The 20,197-nt window shown below is 40.2% G+C and overlaps 1 protein-coding gene across 1 annotated transcript in view; it reads right to left on the bottom strand.

Annotated features, from left to right (window-relative positions):
* adam19a (ADAM metallopeptidase domain 19a) overlaps window positions 1-20,197 on the bottom strand; it is a 210,938-nt gene that overhangs the window by 73,711 nt on the left and 117,030 nt on the right. The window contains exons 4-5 of the mRNA XM_038731082.1: window positions 12,096-12,177; window positions 2,979-3,055 (exon numbers count right to left, since the gene is read on the bottom strand). Of these exons, the coding sequence (XP_038587010.1) occupies window positions 2,979-3,055; window positions 12,096-12,177 (159 nt within the window). The remainder of the gene's footprint in view (window positions 1-2,978; window positions 3,056-12,095; window positions 12,178-20,197) is intronic.

Below are 20,197 nucleotides of genomic sequence, written 5' to 3'. Positions count from 1 at the left end.
ACCCCCTATAGCACACACATGCTTGACTGTTTGTAAAAGGGAGATCCATTTGTTGTTGTTCTGTCGATCTGATTCAATCGATCCGGCTTGAGCAGACCTTTCATTTGGTACCCTGGATGTCTATGTATCTCCAATGGGTCGGCCACAAAATGGCGAAAAAGACCGTTTGTTCCACGTTTCCTCTCTGCAGAAAAGAAGAGAGAAGGCAGGCAGCTCCCAGGTATTGTGCAATAATCAAGATGGTGCCCGGTGAGACTCTGAGTAACAAAATAGGCGGATTTTGAACTTAAAACGGCTAAAAATTTTAAAATTTAAATTTCAGTCCGCAGTTTCGACCACAGCCTGGCTGCCCCCGGTACCGGGGGTATCTGTTTTCAACATGACAAAACATTTTTGTAGATAAACGTGTTTGTACTCAGCCAACTGCAGAACATAATTTATCCATTTGTTAATTTACAATTACACCCCTGAATGAAAGTAATTAATTATTTGGACAGCCCTGTGAATGACTGGACATTTAGAAAGCATTTACATTCTGGCTTACAGATCTCTATTCTCCCCCACGTCTGCTCTGTTACCATCAAGGCTGCTGTCTACAGGCAACATCTGGCTGCCTTTCCAGATTAGGACAGAGGGACTGTGGGCGCCGATGGACATGTCACTGCACCAGCCTCTATCACATAGACGACTAGAAAGATTTTCTTACAACTTAATGGAAAACTTCCACAAACTCTTATCGGTTTAGATTTACAGAACAGGCTTTGGAATTAATTCCTGCTTAAGCTCCACTGAGCTGTAACTTGATGTCTTCTTTTATTGGATCAAACTCATGAATATATTTTTTGGGACACACATCCTCAGGACGTGCAGCATCTTTGCCAGGGGAAAGCTTCAATCTGAGCCTTCAATATGCAAGGCGTTCCACATTAAAATCCGTCTGAGGCTGTGAAAATTTAAGACTTTTAAAACTGCTGCCTAGATCCCCAAAGAGGATGACATTAGTCATTTTCATGACAATCCAAAGAATAAGAAGAGTTCTGACAGTACAAGTTGAACTTTCTCAGTCTGGAAAAAACTAGTGTTGAGGGCAAATTCCAGGTTCAGTGGCAAACATTTACACTGCACAAATAAACTTTTACTGACAATAAAATAAACAAATAGCTTCTCTGGGTCAACAGGTCTAAATCCAAGCAACCCAGGTGCAGGGATTTGGCAGTCAAGTGAAACCTGAAGTGAAGCAGCAAGAGCATAGTAATCGAGAGTCACCTGATAACATTTAAAATGACCAAGCAGTAAAATAAGCAAAATATATGATACAAACCCCTTATCATATTTGATTAGGATTCCATCCAATAGTAAATAAATGTATGTTAAAAATAGAACAAGAGGCCGATGCAATATGTAAATGCTCTGTACTTGTATAGCGCCTTTCTAGTCTTTTCGACCACTCAGCGCTTTTACACTACATCTGTATTCACCAGTCACACACATTCAAACACTGAGCCTAAGTGCTCAAACGGAAATTAACATTCACACACTGGCAGAACAGCCGCCAGGGGCAATTCAGGGTTCAGTATCTTGCCCAAGGACACACCTTCCGATTAACGGGCAACCCGCTCCACCTCCTGAGCCGCCCAATATACATCTCAATGCACTGGCAACGATCCGATACATTAAAGATACTCAAGCAACTATTGATGCGCTACGATATAATTCAGCACATTGCGATTTAATACAATTCAACACAATATAATTCAATGTCAGCTCTCCCTCTAGGATTTTTTTCAGTGGGGGTGGTAGACCCCCAGAAACTAGTGTCAAGGAGCGGGGGTGTGACAGATACCTGGTGTGGTCGTAGACACAGAGCACTAATTTTTTTTTTCTTACTCTTAAAATGACTTCCTCTTGACGGAGTTTGCTACAGTTATGCCACAATCAGATATATGGCAATGAGACAATGATTAGAGCTCTAGAAAATCTGTGGCCAGATTCTGTTAAATTTTAAAATTTCAAAAATTCTATATAATAATTTAATAAATGTTAAAATTTGAATCAATGAATTGGATATATGTGATACAGAAATATTCAAATGTATGTGCAATTATTTATTTATTTAATTCACAATAAATGTATTGCAACAGCAGGGAATTAAAATACTATACTACTATTTAATTAATCAAACAGGTTATTACTTGACAGCCTCCACATGCTGCTGAACACAGTGGGTGTGGGTCAGAGGCTACTCTGACAACAGAACTCTTCTTGCATCTGCCGATGTGCTTTCACTTCTGAGAGTTTGTTGAAGCGAGGAGTTCTTGCTAGCACAACCGTCTTATGACACAGAGAGAACAGAGGCAGTGCATGTAAACACCAAAACATAGTTTTTCTGTTCGGTTTGCGAAGTGCTGTGGGAAAAAACGCTTAAAATGCTAGGGAAACTCCTGAATGTGACACAACACAATGCAAGAAAATAAGCACATCATATGAAATTGTATATGGTACATGGTTTGATTTTATCTGATTGTATTCTTCATAAATTAAATAAATCATAAATACTTCACATTTGTTTCTCTAGTACTGCAACTATGTAAGCATCTTATTTATGCAGTTTCTTTATTACCTTCAATTAATGTCTGAGAAAAGATACAATAAAACTCCTCACTCACACCACATCGCCGGTTCAGGTGAGTTCATTTTTAGGTTAGTTGCGTTGCCTCTGTACTTTATAGCAGCATAGCATATTTTGCAAACTGCATACGTCTTGTCTGTCTTGAAAAAAGTCTCTCCAAACATTTGATTTGTATGAATTCGGAGGAACATGTAGCTTTTTCTCCTCCAGGTTAATCTAATGTGACACGACTCGCATGCCGGTGCACCGATGCGAATGTGTAAATCCCTAATGTAAACACCTTGATTGTGAGCATGTTAGCATGAAAGAAACACTGTAACTGAGTTTAATCTTCAGCTGTTTCCTGTACCTGACTCCTGAGCATGTGCTGAGAGCTACCCAGGACTCTGGATGTCCTCTTACATGGCCGTGGTAGAAGCAGTGATCCTGAAAGAGAAAATAATTGCAATCAATACTTCATATTTCATCTGGAGGAAAGCTTTAGGAAAGCTATGATAATGTTTATGTAGACATGCCTCCGGTGAAGCCAACAATGAATCGATCTGCTGGATCGACTCGGTGGTGTAAGTGTCCCTAAAGCAAGCTCCTCCTGTTTCATGGCTAGAGCTGCCAGTAAAAACACTGCTCGCTGTATCTGAACAATGAGTATGACAAATCAATAAAGATATGCAAAGCTCTTTGCAGCTCGACACTGTGCATGTGAAGGTCAGAGCTTGGCCACTCAAATATGCTGATTAGGATGTGAAATGAATTTACCAGACTTGCATCAAAAGAGGTGGAATTTGATTGAATTAAAAGGATGACAGGCTGCTCGGGGGTACGAATTCAAAGCTGTCCAGGTGGCACAGGTGACTCACTGCTGGAGTCTTATCATAGAGAGCCAATGTTTTCTCACCGCCTTGATAAGCAACATCAACATGTTAACAGAGATACTGGATGTCACATGACAGCTGACATCTTTTAAGGTGCCACATTATAACAAATGAAAGTGCAACATACAGTACAACGTGCAATCATTTTTAGTATTTTATTCTATTAACCACCACAAAGACTTGCTGTAATAGTAAAACAGTACATATACAGTCCCCTCCAGAAGTATTGGAACGGTAAGGCAAATCCCTTTGTTTCTGTTGTTCACTGAAGACATTTGGGTTTAAGATCAAAAGATGAGTGTGAGAGAAGAGTTCAGAATTTCAGCTCTCATTTCCTGGTTTTCACATCTACCTGAACAACTCAGGACATACAACCCTTTGTATTAGACCACAGCATTCTTAGGTGAGCAAAAGTAATGGAACAAATAATCTTATAAATAACATGTAATATTACCCTTGCTTGCAATAACTGCCTCAAGCCTGCGACCCATCGACATCACCAAACTGTTGCATTCTTCATTTGTGATGCTATTCCAGGCTTTTACCGCAGCTTCTTTCACTTCTTGTTTGTTTCGGGGTGTCTCTCCCTTCAGTCTCCTCTTAAGGAGGTGACATGCAGCTCTATTGGTTTCAGGTCAGCTGATTGACTTGGTCAGTCTAAAACCTTCCTCTGATGAAGTCCTTTGTTTTGTTGCCAGTGTGCTTTGGCTCATTGTCCTGCTGCATGATAAACTTCCTCTCGATTAGTTTCAATGCATTTCTCTGTAAACTGGCAGACAAAATGTTTCTGTCCACTTCTGAATTCATTCTGCTGCGACCATCATCAGTTCCATCATCAATAAATATTAATGAGCCTGTTCCAGAAGCAGCCATGACATGACCTCCAGCATGCTTCACAGATGAGCTTGTTTGCTTCGGATCAGAAGCAGTTCCTTTCTTTCTCCACACTTTGGCCTTTCCATCACTTTGCTAGAGATTAATCTTGGTCTCATCAGTCCATCAGATTGGGTTCCAGAACTTTTGCAGCTCATCTCTGTTCTTCTTTGCAAATTTCAGTCTGGCCTTTAGATTCTTCCTGCTGATGAGTGGTTTGCATCTTGTGGTGTGGCCTCTACATTTCTGCTCTCTGAGTCTTCTTCCAACAGTGGATTGTGATACCTTCACCCTGCACTGTGGAGGTCGTTGCTGATGTCACTTCCTGATGGAAGTTGGGGGTTTTCTTCACAGCTCTCACCATATTTCTGTCATCAACTACTGTTGTTTTCCTTGGCCGACCTGTTGGACGTCTGTTGCTCAGTACACCAGTAGTTTCTTTCTTTTTCAGGACATTCCACATTGTTGTGTTTGCTATGCCCAATGTTTGTCCAATGGCTCTGCTCGATTTTCCTCCTTTTCTCAGCTTGACAGTGGCTTGCTTTTCTCCCACAGACAGCTCTCTGGTCTTCATGCTGGTTTATCCTCTTTAACAGGAAATGCAGTCTTTATAGGTTTGAACCAAGGATGAAAACTTAGACTAGTCATGCAGAGATATTTAATGTTTGGACAATCAACCTAAAAGGCAACACCTGGGCAACAAGAAACATCCGTCAGTCACATGTTCCAATAGTTTTGCTCACTTGAAAAATGGGTGGGTTCAAACAAAGGGTGCTATGTCCTGAGTTCTAGATGTGAATACCAGGAAATGAGAACTGAAATTCTGAACTCTTCTCTCATACTCATCTTTTGATCTTAAACCCAAATGTCTTCAGTGAACAACAAAAACTAAATTTTCCTTACCGTTCCAATACTTTAGGAGGGGACTGTATCTATCCCCAGCTGCTTTAGGATGTTTGGTTTTGCACGTGACTTTATTAGCTGATAACCATTACTACTGAATTAGCTTAATACACTCAGATTAGGTCAACGTCTGCGTGTGTGGAAGATACGTTCCACCTGAAAATTTTAGTTGGGGGACAGCATGCAAGTTGAGTTAGCCTCTAGATGTATACATAGCTCACGACAGTCATTGGCATGGCAAAAGATCTCTCTCTCTCACATGATCTCTCTCTGATGTCTGAAGATTCTTAGTCCTCCAGGTCATAGTTATCCATAGTTATCAAAGGAAGGTTAAAATCACATCACATAATAACATTAAAGAACTCTAACAGTGTGTTTTGTGCCACTGCTGTAAGCAGTCAACCACTTTTCTTTTGAGGACACATCGTTTGAGGTCAGTACGGTAACGTTAACTAAGGGTTTGAATATCCAGATTGTATCCAGCGTCAGAATGTGTCCATCAAAAGTAAAACAAACAACCAAACAATGACATTACGTTTTTCTTGGATTTTAGGTTGCTGGAAAAACATTAAATACATTTTTTGACTTTTTTGCTGTGTCATCACCTTTTACATTTATACAATGTCTTTATGATCAAATTGTTTACTAGAGCACAAAATTGTTTATAAGAACGCAAAGTTCTCCAAGAGGGTTCGAGGTCCACCCACCATAGTCTCACAAAATCCTGTGGGAAACACTACTGACATACTGTCATGTGTTTATTTTATTTTATTACTGACCATTAGCCAAAAAATGAATGCCATCATTTTACAGTGATCATTATAGCCAAAGAGCATAATTTGCCTTTTAATGTTTTAATTTTTCAAAAATAAGTGTGACAAGGGAACGAGAGATTCTTTAATACGATAAGATAAAACCAAGCCGCCAGAACACCTGACTCACTCTGTTCACTACAGTTGTCATCCTTCTAAAAAAAAGAATGAAGAAATAAATAACATACAAGAAGAACACTGTGAACCTCCTGACGTTCATGGTCATCCCAGAAGTTTTATCTCTGGTAATTGCCACTGATGTCTCCATAGCATTTTAAACATGATGTAATTCCTTTTGCAAGATAAACTCTGGTCCCAGAGTTGAAATCTGTAAAGTGTTACTGCCAAATGAGTTTGTTTTTGGATTAGGCCCAATTTACACTCAGTCTAATTGGGTCAGGTAGGGTGTCAGGTTTGTGTCAATATGTCTAATACCCAAATGGATCCAATTAAATTTGTACTGGGATGCAGTGTATGCTGTTAAATGACATTTTTTGTTTTTGACTGTGATGTTGGCAAGAACATGGTTGCTTCAGTTTTGTGCTGAGCCCTTTGTTTCATTCTCATCTGAAACCTATCCATCAAAAGAAAGAGTGCCAAAAACAAAACATGCATCACGTGATGTGTAGAAGTGATTCCTTGTTCAGATCGTGGACAGTTATAACTCAACTTGAAATGATCATTTTTGATTTATTTATTGTATTTATAACTCTGCTGCACTGCAGTAGTTAGAATCCTCAATGACTGTAGCACAATAAAGTCCTACAGCTTATTTCCATTGTGCTCCTCCAACATGTAACACTAAAAATAACATCTGAATAAGACAAATACAAAGATGGAGTGACTAAGCTTAGATGTTCCAAGCTGTCTTTACAATACCGGCTAACAGAACACTGTAAAATGAATGAATCAGGGCACTTTAAAGATGCTCTCTCATGTGGTCTAATTCAGAACCTAAATAGGAAGATTATTATTATTACTGTGCTGCAGCAGAATAAAGAAATGTTACCTGTCAAACTCCACTCTAAACTCCACTCGTTACTGTAAGTAAGTACAAGTACAAACCTTGTACATGTAGAAAGCATACATAGCATATATAGAGAAAAGGGACTTGCTGCTGGAAACATAACTGTTGCTGCACTAGAAACAACATTTAGTTATTTTTAAAATAATCAATTCTGATTCTGTTTTAAATCTATTCTTTCTCTTTAAAAACTTTATTAGACTACATTACACTGTTAGTAATGAGAACCATAGGGAGTATTGATACCAACAAGAGTTGTATTATCGATAAAATCCGACACCCATCCCCAAACACCACTACAATTTGTCAAAAAACCTTTCCCTGGGACCCACTCAAATGACCTGCGGGCCCCGGGGACTCACAACATTGGAAAAACTATTAATATCACTGAAGCTGTTGAGAAACTCATCAAAATCACTGGAGGTGGTTCACTTTCGAATTTCCTCAAACATTGGTGGCGTCTTTGACATATCTAGTCTAGTTAATTCTTGTCTTCATTGTTGTTGTTGGAGAAGAGAAAAGAGGAGAGGAAAGCAGGTGAGTAGAGGAGACAACATGAGAGCAGAAGAGAATAGTAGGATGTTGAATAAGCAACATCAGGAGATCTCTGCAATCTTGTCATTTTAATTACCTTTAGTAAGACATTTTTATGTAGCTCTCCTGACATTATCAAATAACCCTCAACACCCAGACCCTCACCCATGTATGGTTGCCATAGTAAAATGTGGACATTTCCACCACTGGGTAGTTACTGGTGGGCATGAATATTGATACGTTTCACCCCTCATACAATGGTGTTATGAGGACCAGGGATCAAAACGCTGATCTTCCAATTAGCAGGTGACCCACTCTACCTCCTGAGACATAGCCGCCCCTAATTAACATTTAAAGTTAGTCCTGGTCTGGAGCTTAAAGATAACCCTGTTTTCCACTGGCCGGTCCCCTTCCCACGTCAGGGAGTTTCAGCCGCCAATCGTCAGCTCAGAAGATGCCTCCTGGGAAAGCTAGAGGCAGCTGTGATTTAACCTGAGCAGTCCGCCTCCGTGCCTCTCGGTATTCTGTTAACGTGTTTGTTATAGTTAGCTTTAAGGTTAGCTTTGGATGTGTGTGTTATTAGTATGTTAGTTCGTGTGAGGCACTAGTTTAGCGATTTCTGGGAGCTGTGCAATGGCTTTAGGTTAATCCTTCTGGTTTCAAAAATGCTTTATTCCGGCACCACGGCTGTTTACTGAAACACAAGTTTAGGGGTGGCTATCACTGTGTGTTTTGTTTGACAGGTACGTTTAGGGATTGTTGATTTCATTCTTTTCAGTTGTTGCAGCTAGTAAGGTGATGGGGTTATTCGGCTAAAAAGGTGGGCTTCTTTGTTTATTTGTTTGTTGATTGGGCGCCACCCGCTGCCCTTCCCTTTGTTCCCTGCATCACCTTGCTTCCCTTTCGTTTTCATTGTGCTGTATGTTACCTGAACTTTAAAGAAAAGTCTGTAATTATTTATTATTTTTGCCATTTGACAATAAAAGGTCTTACCTGCCTGATTCCATCAGCGATATGTTGTTTCCTTCATCCCTATACAACTACTGTTATAAGTTGTATTTTTTCCCTGTGGGTTTCTGGTTTTTGCCATTATTTCCTTAGTCCTGTGCTTTCATGTTTTCCTGATCTGTGTACTTCTGTGTTTTATCATTATGGTCTGTGTCTTAGTCCTTAGTCTTATATCTCCATGTTTTAGTGTAGTCTTGGTCCCGTCTCTGTCCATGCCCTGATTTTGCCGTCTTTCCATGTTTTGTGTTTTACTTTGGTACATCTGTCCTTGTGTGTTCCTGTGAACTTTACTTCCTGTTTTATTTTGGTAATCTTCTGTACTTTGTGTCCTTGTCTAGCTTTGTTCCTGTGGTTGATAACCTGATGTATTTCAGCTGTGCTTCCCTCCCAGCTCGGTTACCAGTGTACTGTCATGATCCTGTCTGTGTGTCTTGTTTGGGAGTCTGAGTTTAGTTCCATGTACTTAGTTCATGTTTTGGTATTCATTCCTTGTCCTTGTTTGTATTATTGTGATTTGGTCTGCTCTGTATTCTGTGTCTTAGCTCCTCGTTCTGTGTCTCGGTTTATGTCTTAGTGTTTTGGGTTCTGTCCTGTGTCCAGTATCAGTTATATAGTCTGTTGTGTTTTGGGGTTCACTCATGTCCGTCTCTGTCTTGTCTGTCGTCTAGTGTTCAGTAACCCTTGTCATGTCTGTTACCCCAGTGATCCCTCTGCATGTCTGGCTCTGTTTTCCCCTTCTCTCTCTCTCTCTCTCTCTCTCTCTCTCTCTCTCTCTCTCTCTCTCTCTCTCTCTCTCTCTCCCTGCCTGTGCCTCGTTAGCCTCATGTCTTTCACCTGCGTGTGTGTGTATATATATACCTGGTGTTTCTGTCTCGTCCTTGTCGGATCATTGTATGATGTTTCCCAGTGTTGCTATGAGTTGTCCGGTTGCCAGCCTTCCTCGTCGTGTCTCCGTGTTTCCCTTCTCGTTTTGGATTTTGGTTTTCTGTTGGACAACCTTTGTTTTGGAGTCTTTCAGCCACTCTGTTTGTAAGTGTGCTCGCCCTCTGTTTGTTCAAATAAATCACCTCGGTTCACTGCACCTCCTCTGCCTTGCGTCCTGCATTTGGGTCCTCCAACCTGCTCAACTCAGCCACCCATCGTAACATGTACAGTATATATTGTCCTCAGTTGTCTTCAGTCTGTCACGTCCTTGTGTCTATGTTGAGTTTTCTGCCTTGTGCTCTGTTTTCCCTGTTCCCTGGAATATTCCCTGTTTTTTGGATTGCCTTGTGTTTGTTGGATTACCTCAGTTTGGACTTACGCTTGTGCTCCCATGTAAGCTTGTTTCACTTAATAAATCCTTTTGAACTGCATCCTCACCTTTTGGTCTGTATTTGGATCCACACCTCAGCCTTCACTCAGCCAACCCATGACAACTACTGGTTGTAACAATTCTGCCATTATACACATTTATATTTTCAGTTCAAATGAACTAAAATTAGGACATAATTCACCTCTAAATTAACTCTACAACTCACATTTTTCAGTCTTATTTTCAAGTTTAGGTTACACATTGATAATTTGAAAACAGAAAAGAACATTCAATATGGACATGGAGACAGAAACAAATGGCAACCAATGGACGCCTGTGGATACAGTAGGTAGGACAAAGCATTACAAATCTAATTGTAAAAGTTGTAAAACACCATTATTGTTCGGTAAAGACTTGGCAGTTATATGCAGTTAATCACCCACTAATCAGAAGATCGGCGGTTTGATCCCCGGCTCCTCCAGTCTACATGTTGAAGTGTCCTTGGGCAAGATCCTGAACCACAAAATGTTTCCAATTTGTATGGTAGCCTCTGCCATCAGTGAATGGGGTGAATGTTAAATGAACTGTAACATGCTTTGGTATGGTCGGAAGAGTAGAAAGGTGCTATGCATGTACCGTCCACTTATCACTGACATGCATATTCCTAGCATCTACAAAGCCCTCTAATCACACCATGCATCTCCTGGCTACTTACACCCAGCTGATAAAAAGTGTCAAACCATCAGTAAAAACTGTTCAAGTGTGGACAGATGAGGCTACAGCGGCTCTAAAGGACTGTTTTGAGTGCACAGACTGGCACATACTTAGATAGGTCGCCACCCAAGAGAACCGCATCAATCTTGAGAAATATACATCATCAGTAACATCATACATCAGCAAATGTGTTGATGATTTTGTGATCACTAAGAACAACAACATCATTCCCCAACCACAAAAGTCTGGAATGGAGAGATGAGGGCTCTTGACAGAGCCAGAATAGCTGCTTTATAGTCAGGTGACAAGGAACCATACAGCACCACCAGAGCGAGACTGAAAGCTGGCATCGAGGAGGCGAAGCAGAGACATCAGCAGAGACTGGAGAGAGACCTCAACACCAACAACACCAAAGACATGTGGCAGGCCGTCGAAAACATCAAAGGCTAAACACCTTTTATGCTCGCTTTGATCTCCTCAACAAGGAGTCAGCTGTAAAGTCGACTCCACCTCCAGAAGACCGGCCACTGTCAGTATCACAGCAGATGTGAGGAGAGTCCTGCTGAGAGTGAATATGAGTAAAGCTGCTGGGCGAAATAACATCCCTGGCCGTGTACTAAAAACCTGTGCCAATTGATGTTATTACTGACATTTTTAACATCTCACTGTCTCAGGAGAGGGTTCCCACCATTGTTCCTCTACTTAAAAAGTCTGCAGTGTCTAGTGTGAAAGACTACCACCCTGTGGCTCTCACTCCCATTCTGATGAGGTGCTTTGAGAAACTGGTTCCTCAGCACATAAAGAACAGCCCAGCCAGCCTGGACCCTCAGCAGTTTGCTTTCAGAACCAACAGGTCCACAGAGGATGCCATCTCCACTGCCCTCCACTCAGCCCTCACACACATTGAGAAAAACAACACCTACATCAGAATGCTGTTTGTGGATTTCAGCTCAGCGTTCAACACAATCAGCTCCATGAAACTGATTTAGCTCTCTGAGTTCTAGTACCATACTCTAGACAACTGGATATTGGACTTCGTCACAAACAGACCCCAGATAGTTCGGACTGAATGTCACACGTCCTCCAATCTAGTGCTCAACACTGTTATACAACCATGTGTTGTAAAATGATAAATGAATCTACCTTGTACATTCAATATTATGCAGCCATTCAAGTGTCTAGTTTAAGATTTGGACTCGGAACAGTGGTTCAAATTAGATTTAGGTTAAGGTGTAGTTTAGAGTTGGTTTCAGAAGTAGAACTTGTAGGATTAAGACATGACTGACATCAACGAATGTCCTCATAAAAAAGAAAGTGATCATAGGATGATAATCCTTAATGAAGGAGTGTGCGAGTAAGAGCAGTTAAACAAGAGTGGCAGAAGAAATACAACTTCCTACAGACTCACTGATGCCTGTTGATTCATACTTACAGTGTAATTATAATTGGCCACAGTCACTGGCTGCCCATCTTCAGTGTAGTAGGTCTCCGTAAAGTCTGGACCTAAAAGCTCACTGGGATAGAAAAAGAGAAAAGGGGAGAAATAGGTGATTAGATAAGATTTATTTTAATGATCCCTTTGTAATTTCGGTCTTAGCAACAGCAGCAGCAGCAGGTAGAAAGATGATTCTGAGGCTACAACCAACACGTTTTTGCCTTCTTCTGATAACTTTAATAGACAGACCATTTTACACAATGCTTTTTACACTTCAGTAACCTTGTGTTTATCCATTTGGAACATCTTGCTTTTGCTGTCCAGTGGGTGGAAGTACTATTATGTAGTAACCAAATGAAGAAAATAAAGTGCCACGTTGGCAGGAATCGTTTCTGCTCAATATTGATTCACCATCACATAATGAAATAATAAACAGCATCAGGCTGGGAGTGCTTTGACAAAAATGTAGGAGTTTTTTTGTTAGTCAGTTAATGGTATTAGCTAATGACATTAGCTAATGTCATTAGCTAGATGAGCTAAATGATGGCAGCATCACACAGAACATTTCCTAAGCTGCTTCTTGTGCAGAACACTGAAGGTTTCAATGCTACATAGTGTGTCATATGAGTTTAGAAAAGTTAAATAGGGGATATTATGCAAATGCAATATGCCACAATTTAACTGCAACATTACAAAGTTAAAGACAATCCCACGATGACTCAAGTTTTTCATTTATTCTTATATTCCTTACCTATTGCCACTAGACATTTTATATTTTAATCCATATACTCCTAGAACAAACATTATTAAAAAGCACTTCCAGATCAATTCAAAATTTAATTATTGATTTAGAGCACTGCTGCCTTCTTTGTATGAGATGACAAATTCAAGCAAGTTGCCTCTTTAGTCCCAACCACCCAACCAGAGAGGCCTTGTCGATCCTTTCTCGGGAGTGGAGTGCAGGGAAGTGTTTTCTATTACTGTAGATTTTTATAGGACATCCTCAATAGCAAAACAACAACACTGATGTCACTCAGTTGGGGTAAGCTTGGCTTGGCCTTGGTAGGGAACACATTTTAACAGAGAGCCCTTGTTACAAACTTGGAATGTGGGCATTCATCAAGCAGAAAGAGCCTCAAAAAAAGATGCTACAGATTACATTATGGGACAAGTAGGATCCAGCATTTTAGAAATTTGCACCCTACTAGGGCTGAAGGTTCTTTTTTTCTCTCTTACGAATATTAAATTGCTGGATTTTAAAGGGGTACCCTTTAAAATGTTATGAGTTAACCCCAGAGAGAGTACTGGGGCACTTTTAGATTGGAAATCTCACATAATAATAAACTACCTTGTACATCAAATATTATTCTTTTAGTTTTACAGACTCTAGCTGGCAGACATGTCAGCATGGATGGGTAGTCAGTGACAAGAGGTCCACACAGAGGGCCCTACTTTGTGGAGGCGCAACGAGCAGCGCTCTGACCTTGAATGTCTCTTTCCCCTGTCTGTGTAGCGCAGAGCACAATGTACACAGGTGGGAGGTTATTCAAATGAGGCAGTGCAAAGACAGTTCTTGGTATTTTGTAAAATGTGTTTTAGATGTTGCACTGATAATAGAACCACGTCAGTTTCTGCTGCAAAGTCTGTCAGCTGCTTCTTTGGTGATTTGGCTACCACTTGTTTTTCAGCAAGAACAAACTCAGGAGGCGTGCGACCCCTGACATGCTTAGCTTTGGATAAAAGCGTCAGCTAAATTAATAAATGTAAATGATTAAAGCAGGTCTGCGAGTCAAGCAGTGTGCATTTTTCTATAAATGAATGACTGATTCTTACAGTGTCTGCTGTCTACAGCTGCATTAGTGTTTATTTAAATTTTCCTCCTTCAGTTCATTAAATCCTTGCAAATATCTGAAGGCAGCAGGACGGATAGGTTGGAAAATCTGCCACATCTGATTGGAGATGCAGAGCGCACGCACTGCTTTACCTTTACCCTGCTCCATAATAACCACACACATCGGTTATAACTTGTTGTAACTTGTCATTTTAACTTGGTATTCTTTTAAGAGACATCAGATTATCGGAGCTCAGTTTTATTCTTGAAGTGCATAAGGTGCAAATGCTGCTGTGTCACATTATAAGATCTGATGAAACCACTTACATCAACCACTTAAATGTAAATAATGTAAATAACTCCTGTTTTGCTTGATTGGCTCTGTGTGCACACTAAATTCAACTGATGAATTACATGATTGAGAAATTACTACAACCACGTGGGCTCAAGAACATTTGTGAGTACACCATCTCTATAAATACGTCTGACAGAGACCGGTAAATTCCTATACCATTACCATGAATGACAGTGAGAGGTTCCTCTATCTCATACTACCCTTTCATACTAAACTCTGCTTTGAAGAAAGTGCAAAGTCAGACAAAGCTTCAATGATATTCATAGCTTCTATCTTTGCTTGCTGACATCCCTGTGTGATTTTTATGATACTGCCTAGCTTGATTGCAAAAAGCATAATCTCCTCCAAATGAAATGTTGGATCAGCGGGACTGGAGTCTTTCATGTAGATGGAGCTGGGCATTGATAACACAAAGAGACAGAGAAGGGAAAAAAATATCCCAATGCCTTTATTTGGATTGTATCAAATTTGATTCATCTGTTAGTTACTTATCTCATGCAAATTCTTATCTGGTGCAACCAAACTTTTCTTTATCTGCACTTTTGTTACTGCTCTGCTGAAAGACAGCTTCCAGAGTGCTACAAAAGAAAAAGGAGAATTGTTTGGTGTCTCCTAAAAGGTCACCTTACAACAAAAATGCATTGTTTCCATTTTAGCCTGTAAGAGGAAATGGTGACATTTGTCACGTCTGGAGACGAAGGAGTTGGTTGTCAAATGCCAAGATGTCCCTGGACGAAGGCTTCAGTGTTACAGATGTATGGATCAGCGGTACCGTGAGGACTTCTGGCCTTATTCTGCCTCTGTGTGTGGCTGAATAACTGACCAGGAAGGAGACGTACTCTGGCAGCAGATCCCTGAGCACAAATGCGCAAATGGAAGACGGACATGAAAAGATGAGCCCAATCTCCATTTGGTCCTTGGGGCCCTATTGTATTATTCATTCAGGGGGATTGTAATGGAACATAATCCAGCTTTCTCACCCCTTTTACTGCAGACAGTTTGCCCTGCAATATAAAAAGACTGTCTTACGTGGCAGTCCTTTAATGTTAATTCGATTGAAGCTGGTGCACAGACAGCTGTGTGTGAAATTCAACTCCATCTTATTCAGGACAGTATTTACACAGCATTTTCATCAAAGGGAGAAAGAGGAAAAAGCTGAGTGCTTTTCATGGCAGCTGACAGAGACAAAGATCACAGTAAAACATCTCAAATGGCTTCATTAAAAACTGGCAAAGGGTGCGACTAAATCTGGAAAACCTTGAAACTTGTAAACACTGGTAAAATGTTCACCTACAGTGATCGCTTATTGCATGTGAAAAATGACCTTTCACGTTCCTGGAGACAACATAACAGGAATTGATCAGTGTAGAGGTCTGCAACTCTAGTAAGCCAAGCTTGACTGAAGATGACAGGCTAGCTTTAAGTCAATCATTACCTGCATGCTGCAGATTGGGGTTTAAAGTGTTAACACAGTCTCATGTTAACAATAAACATTATATATTACTGTTAAAGTAGAGATTTAAATGTATTTATATTACATTATTATATATTGATTATACTGAATCTCAGATTTTGTCTTTGTGTTGTTCAACTTACATACAGTGCATGTGCAAACGAGCAACTAGCAATGGTGTTGACTAACGGTGAGTCATGGAAACTCAAGAGATAAAAAGGCAATGGAACTTTTAATCATCGCTAGTTCAACAGGTTCTGGGGCTTTTGCTCTTTGAGGATGTAGTCTATTGATGTAGCTCTGGCCCTGGATCAATCAAAAAAACAAAAAACAAAAACACACTCTGCACAGGAAACGAGTACGGAAAGTATAGTAGGTCAAAGTTGAACCAGGAAGTCAGTCTGTAAACTGTGGATGTTTAAAACTGACAGTGTGGGCAATAAAGTTACTGTTACTTTGTCCTTCCTTCCAAAAATGTCTGACTAACCTGGTGGTTTGTTTACAACTTGTCTGGCCACTTGACTGTTTCCGTGTCAGACCCATGTTGCTGTGTTTCGATCTCATCAATTACATTGGTGACAAAGTAATTAGACATCATAACTGGTAGAACTATCTGCAGGAACTCACAAACCGTTTTGATGTGATGAATCAGCCCGATGTGGGCCCATCATTTGACACAGTCTCTCCGCAAAGGCAAAAGTGATGGATGTGGTCGTGGGATGATTGAAAAAAAAGCTTGAGCAAAAACTTCAAATCCTGCATACTGTGGAAACATGGCCAGAGTAAGATGGGCGTGATTGCCCGATTGTCCGTTTCAGAAAGTTAGTTAAATTGTCGGACATACAGTAACTACCCAAATTTCACCAGTGGAAAAAAGGTTTCTGACACTGTTAGACCATTAGACAAGTACCTTGTCTGAAGAATACTGAGGCCTTTAGTCATTGTAAAAGAAGGGCATTTCCCCTCTTGTGGTCCTTGTTTGCCGAAATGTGTCAGCCTAAGGACTAAAACTGCAAACAGAAGCCTTAGTATTGAGCAATTTCTTATGCTTTTTGAGTGCTTCTGTCACATACTGTGATCAGTGTATCAGTGTCTGTGCCGGGCCTGAAGGAAAGAGGTCAGGTACTCATCAGCGTTGATGGTGCACGTATTTGATTTGTGGGGAAGACTGTGTGTTTCCAGTCGTGCTGACCAACTCAATTTCTGTTCTTCATACTTCATATCAAAACAAATGACCATTGATAGAAACGAAAGTGTGTGTGGAGATGACAGTGACAAATTATATTTTATATTGATAGTGGCTATAGTGGCTCTCTGACTTTGAAGTGTCAACATTGCTTAAATGAATAAAACACTCTTGAAAGCTTTTCCTCAAACAGAAATGCCAATTACAGGCGGTCACGTTGAGTTTCTGTTCTCCAGAAAATGTGATGATTTTATGAAGTTTATAAACATTTAGTTATTTTTGTGGTTGATTCTTCTTCATTTTCTCTTCTAGATTCCCTCCAACCCATAAGGGAGGAGGTGTGCAGATGTCACTGTCACATACCATGTTAAGCATTGTCGTCGACCATGAATGCTCATTAAAAAAGTGCCAGTGGATGTGGAACAACTCATCAGCAGCCCTGATACTGAATAATTACACAAACACACCCAGCCCTTTTCTCTCCCTCAGAGCATCAGCTGTAAAGCCACACAGTGTAGCTGGGGTCAAACTGCTGTGCTACTTCCAAGAATAAAAGTAATGGCTCTCTTCAAGGCAGAAGGAAAGCAGACAGGCAGCCTGGCTTTGGTGTGCTGATAAAATGTGCTCTAATGAGCAGGCCGAGAGGATAAACAGCTGGACACAGTGTGTGTGGATGTACTGTAGAGGTACTGTTTATACCAAAGATCTTTTCTCCTTTTGGCTTCTGATGTCTTGGTTAAGCAGGTAGACACAAGGGGAAGGGGAAAGAGACAAACTAAATAGTTACAACAATTACTCATTAAAATTGTCTAGAGCCCAATGTGTGGTCCTCCAATTGTCTCCAATGAATAATGACATAAAAAAAGAAAAGCAGGCAACCCATACATTTCAGAAAAGAACTACAACAAGCAGAGGTTTGGCAATTTTGCTTAAATAGATATATGTAACTTTTGAACTAAAAAATAGCACAATCCTCTTCTTACGAATTCAAAAGTGAATTCAAAAGCCATGAAAATTTGTGGCCATAGTAGCCACTGTTTACTGTTTTGCAAATATTGCATTGTCTCACATTAAACAATGAAATGATCATTAAAATTGCTGTTGATTATTTTTTCTGTCCATTTACTGATTATGTTTGTCTTTGTTTTTACTGCCTATTATGTGGCTTTGATAAAACTGCTGGCTTGTGACACTAACCCTGTCCAATTGTATATACTAGTTATGTGCTGCGACCTCTTACAGTGGCATTAAGGCTCTGTATCAAATACACTACCTTTGTGGCACTGACCCATATGCTTTGGTACAAACAAATATTGAAAACTGGACTGCCATTCAGTAAACCAATACTTAGGGAGGTCATTAACTCTTGCAAAGTAGTGTCCCCGGATGCCCCTGGCAACCTGCTTTTAGATTATGAAGTAAAAACCTGTATTTTCAGGAAAAATGAGGACTAACTGTATACACGTTTATGGCCAAATTAACCACGTATCTTAAAAATTTGGCAAATTCTTGTAAACGTTCAGGCTAAGACCAGAAGCCCTTCCTCACTCTCTCAGCTGTACCAGTTAATCCCTTGACATTTATGTTTAATTGTGTTCTTAATGTTGTTTTTCTTGCACAGTAATCAAAAAGGAACCAATTAAAAGTGCTGATAAAAGCAGCAGTATTGATAAAATCCTAACGATACCAATTCAGCAATGAAACTGGTATCATTGTAGACCAGTACGATAGCCAAAACTACATTACAAAGGTAATACATTTTTTTCTTTCTTAACATGCTGCCCAAGTATAACTTGCTCTACAAAAAGTGATTGCCTGTTGGTGTTTATTTAGTGTGTTCTCATTTGAAACCGACAGGATGGGTGGAACACCACAAATCCTGCAGAAGATAGACCCACACGTCAACAGTCAACAACACACAGACCTCACCTTTGTGCATTTAAAATGTGAGATAAACAAACTTCTACCATCACCAGACAAACATGAGCAAACACACACAAATGCAACCAGTGTTATAGCTGTCTGAACAAACACATCATGTGAAAATGACTAATAGTTAATCACTGAAACATTCTGCTGTCTGAGAGGCTCTTATTTAACAGCCACGCAGTCATAAGGGCTGCTGGGACTAACAGGGAATACCAGAGTCAGTGAATGGCTCCATTGAAGTAAAGCTCTTCATTATTGTACTGAGTTGCTAAAAGGAACTAAGCCATGCTAAATATTGAATACAGTAAGTACTTGAGGTGTAGTTGGTCTGAAATAAGGTTTTGCTGAGGGTTACTAACAACACAGCCTGCCGATAAAGCTATGTTTTTGTTGGGACCTCATGATGCGTCCAAGATGCTTCATCCATAGTCTTCCTCTATGACACACTACATGGGATAAAACCAGCAATCGGTGCACCAGACACTTATTCTCATTTCCACATCGGTTTGGCTGCATCAACACAGTGAAATAGGACTGGAAAAGGTAAATAGGTAAAGTCATATCCTGATAAGTTGATGCATATTAATTTGCAACATCAAAACACAGCTGATTCGTTGGTTTAAACAGGAAATAATGGGTGTGGCATTACGACGGACCGTACCAGTAGAGGGGCTTATATCATTTATTCTGTCTTAAGGGAAACAGAGAAAAACCAAGGACATAAAATCAAATGACATTAGGCTTCTGGAAGCATGAATGGCAGACAGACTATGGCAAACTAACCACTTGATCATGGGATTTCCTGTAGGCTACAATGGTATTTTGTCTTAAGAGTGGAGCAGGAGCAAAACCAACGAGGTGTTCAAATTGAAGTTGTAGTAAATCATGTTTTCCCTATATAAAAATAGTCATTTAAAATCATGACAGTGACAGACTACACGAGTGATTAGCAAAGTCATACACTGGAGTGGAAAACAAGGTGGATTCCAGTCATGACACCATTTAACATTTGGTATAGAGATGGATCCTCACAATACTTTCCAGCAAAACATTTATCATGAGATTTATGAGATTGAAACTAAACACCCAAGGGTGGAGTGGATCTCACTTTCAGCCCAAACAAGAGTGGCTGACCTCAATCAGGAAGAGGTTACTGGGGAGTAGTGTTGTAGTACTCGAGACCGGTCTTGGTCTCGGACTCGACCGCATTTGTACTCAGTCTTGTCTCTGTCTTAGACATTGAGGACTCGGGATTTTATTTCAAGACCAGTCAAGACCTTAACTTTGGGAATATCAATAAATTGCTTTTACATTGTCTGATTTATTTGTTAGCATCCTAACTTTT

The sequence above is a fragment of the Micropterus salmoides genome, unplaced genomic scaffold, assembly GCF_014851395.1.
Source record: "Micropterus salmoides isolate LMB-PRFRI ecotype aquatic unplaced genomic scaffold, ASM1485139v1 Ms_hic_scaffold_2, whole genome shotgun sequence".
Lineage (NCBI taxonomy): Eukaryota > Metazoa > Chordata > Actinopteri > Centrarchiformes > Centrarchidae > Micropterus > Micropterus salmoides.
This window is presented reverse-complemented; position numbering and strand designations above follow the sequence as displayed.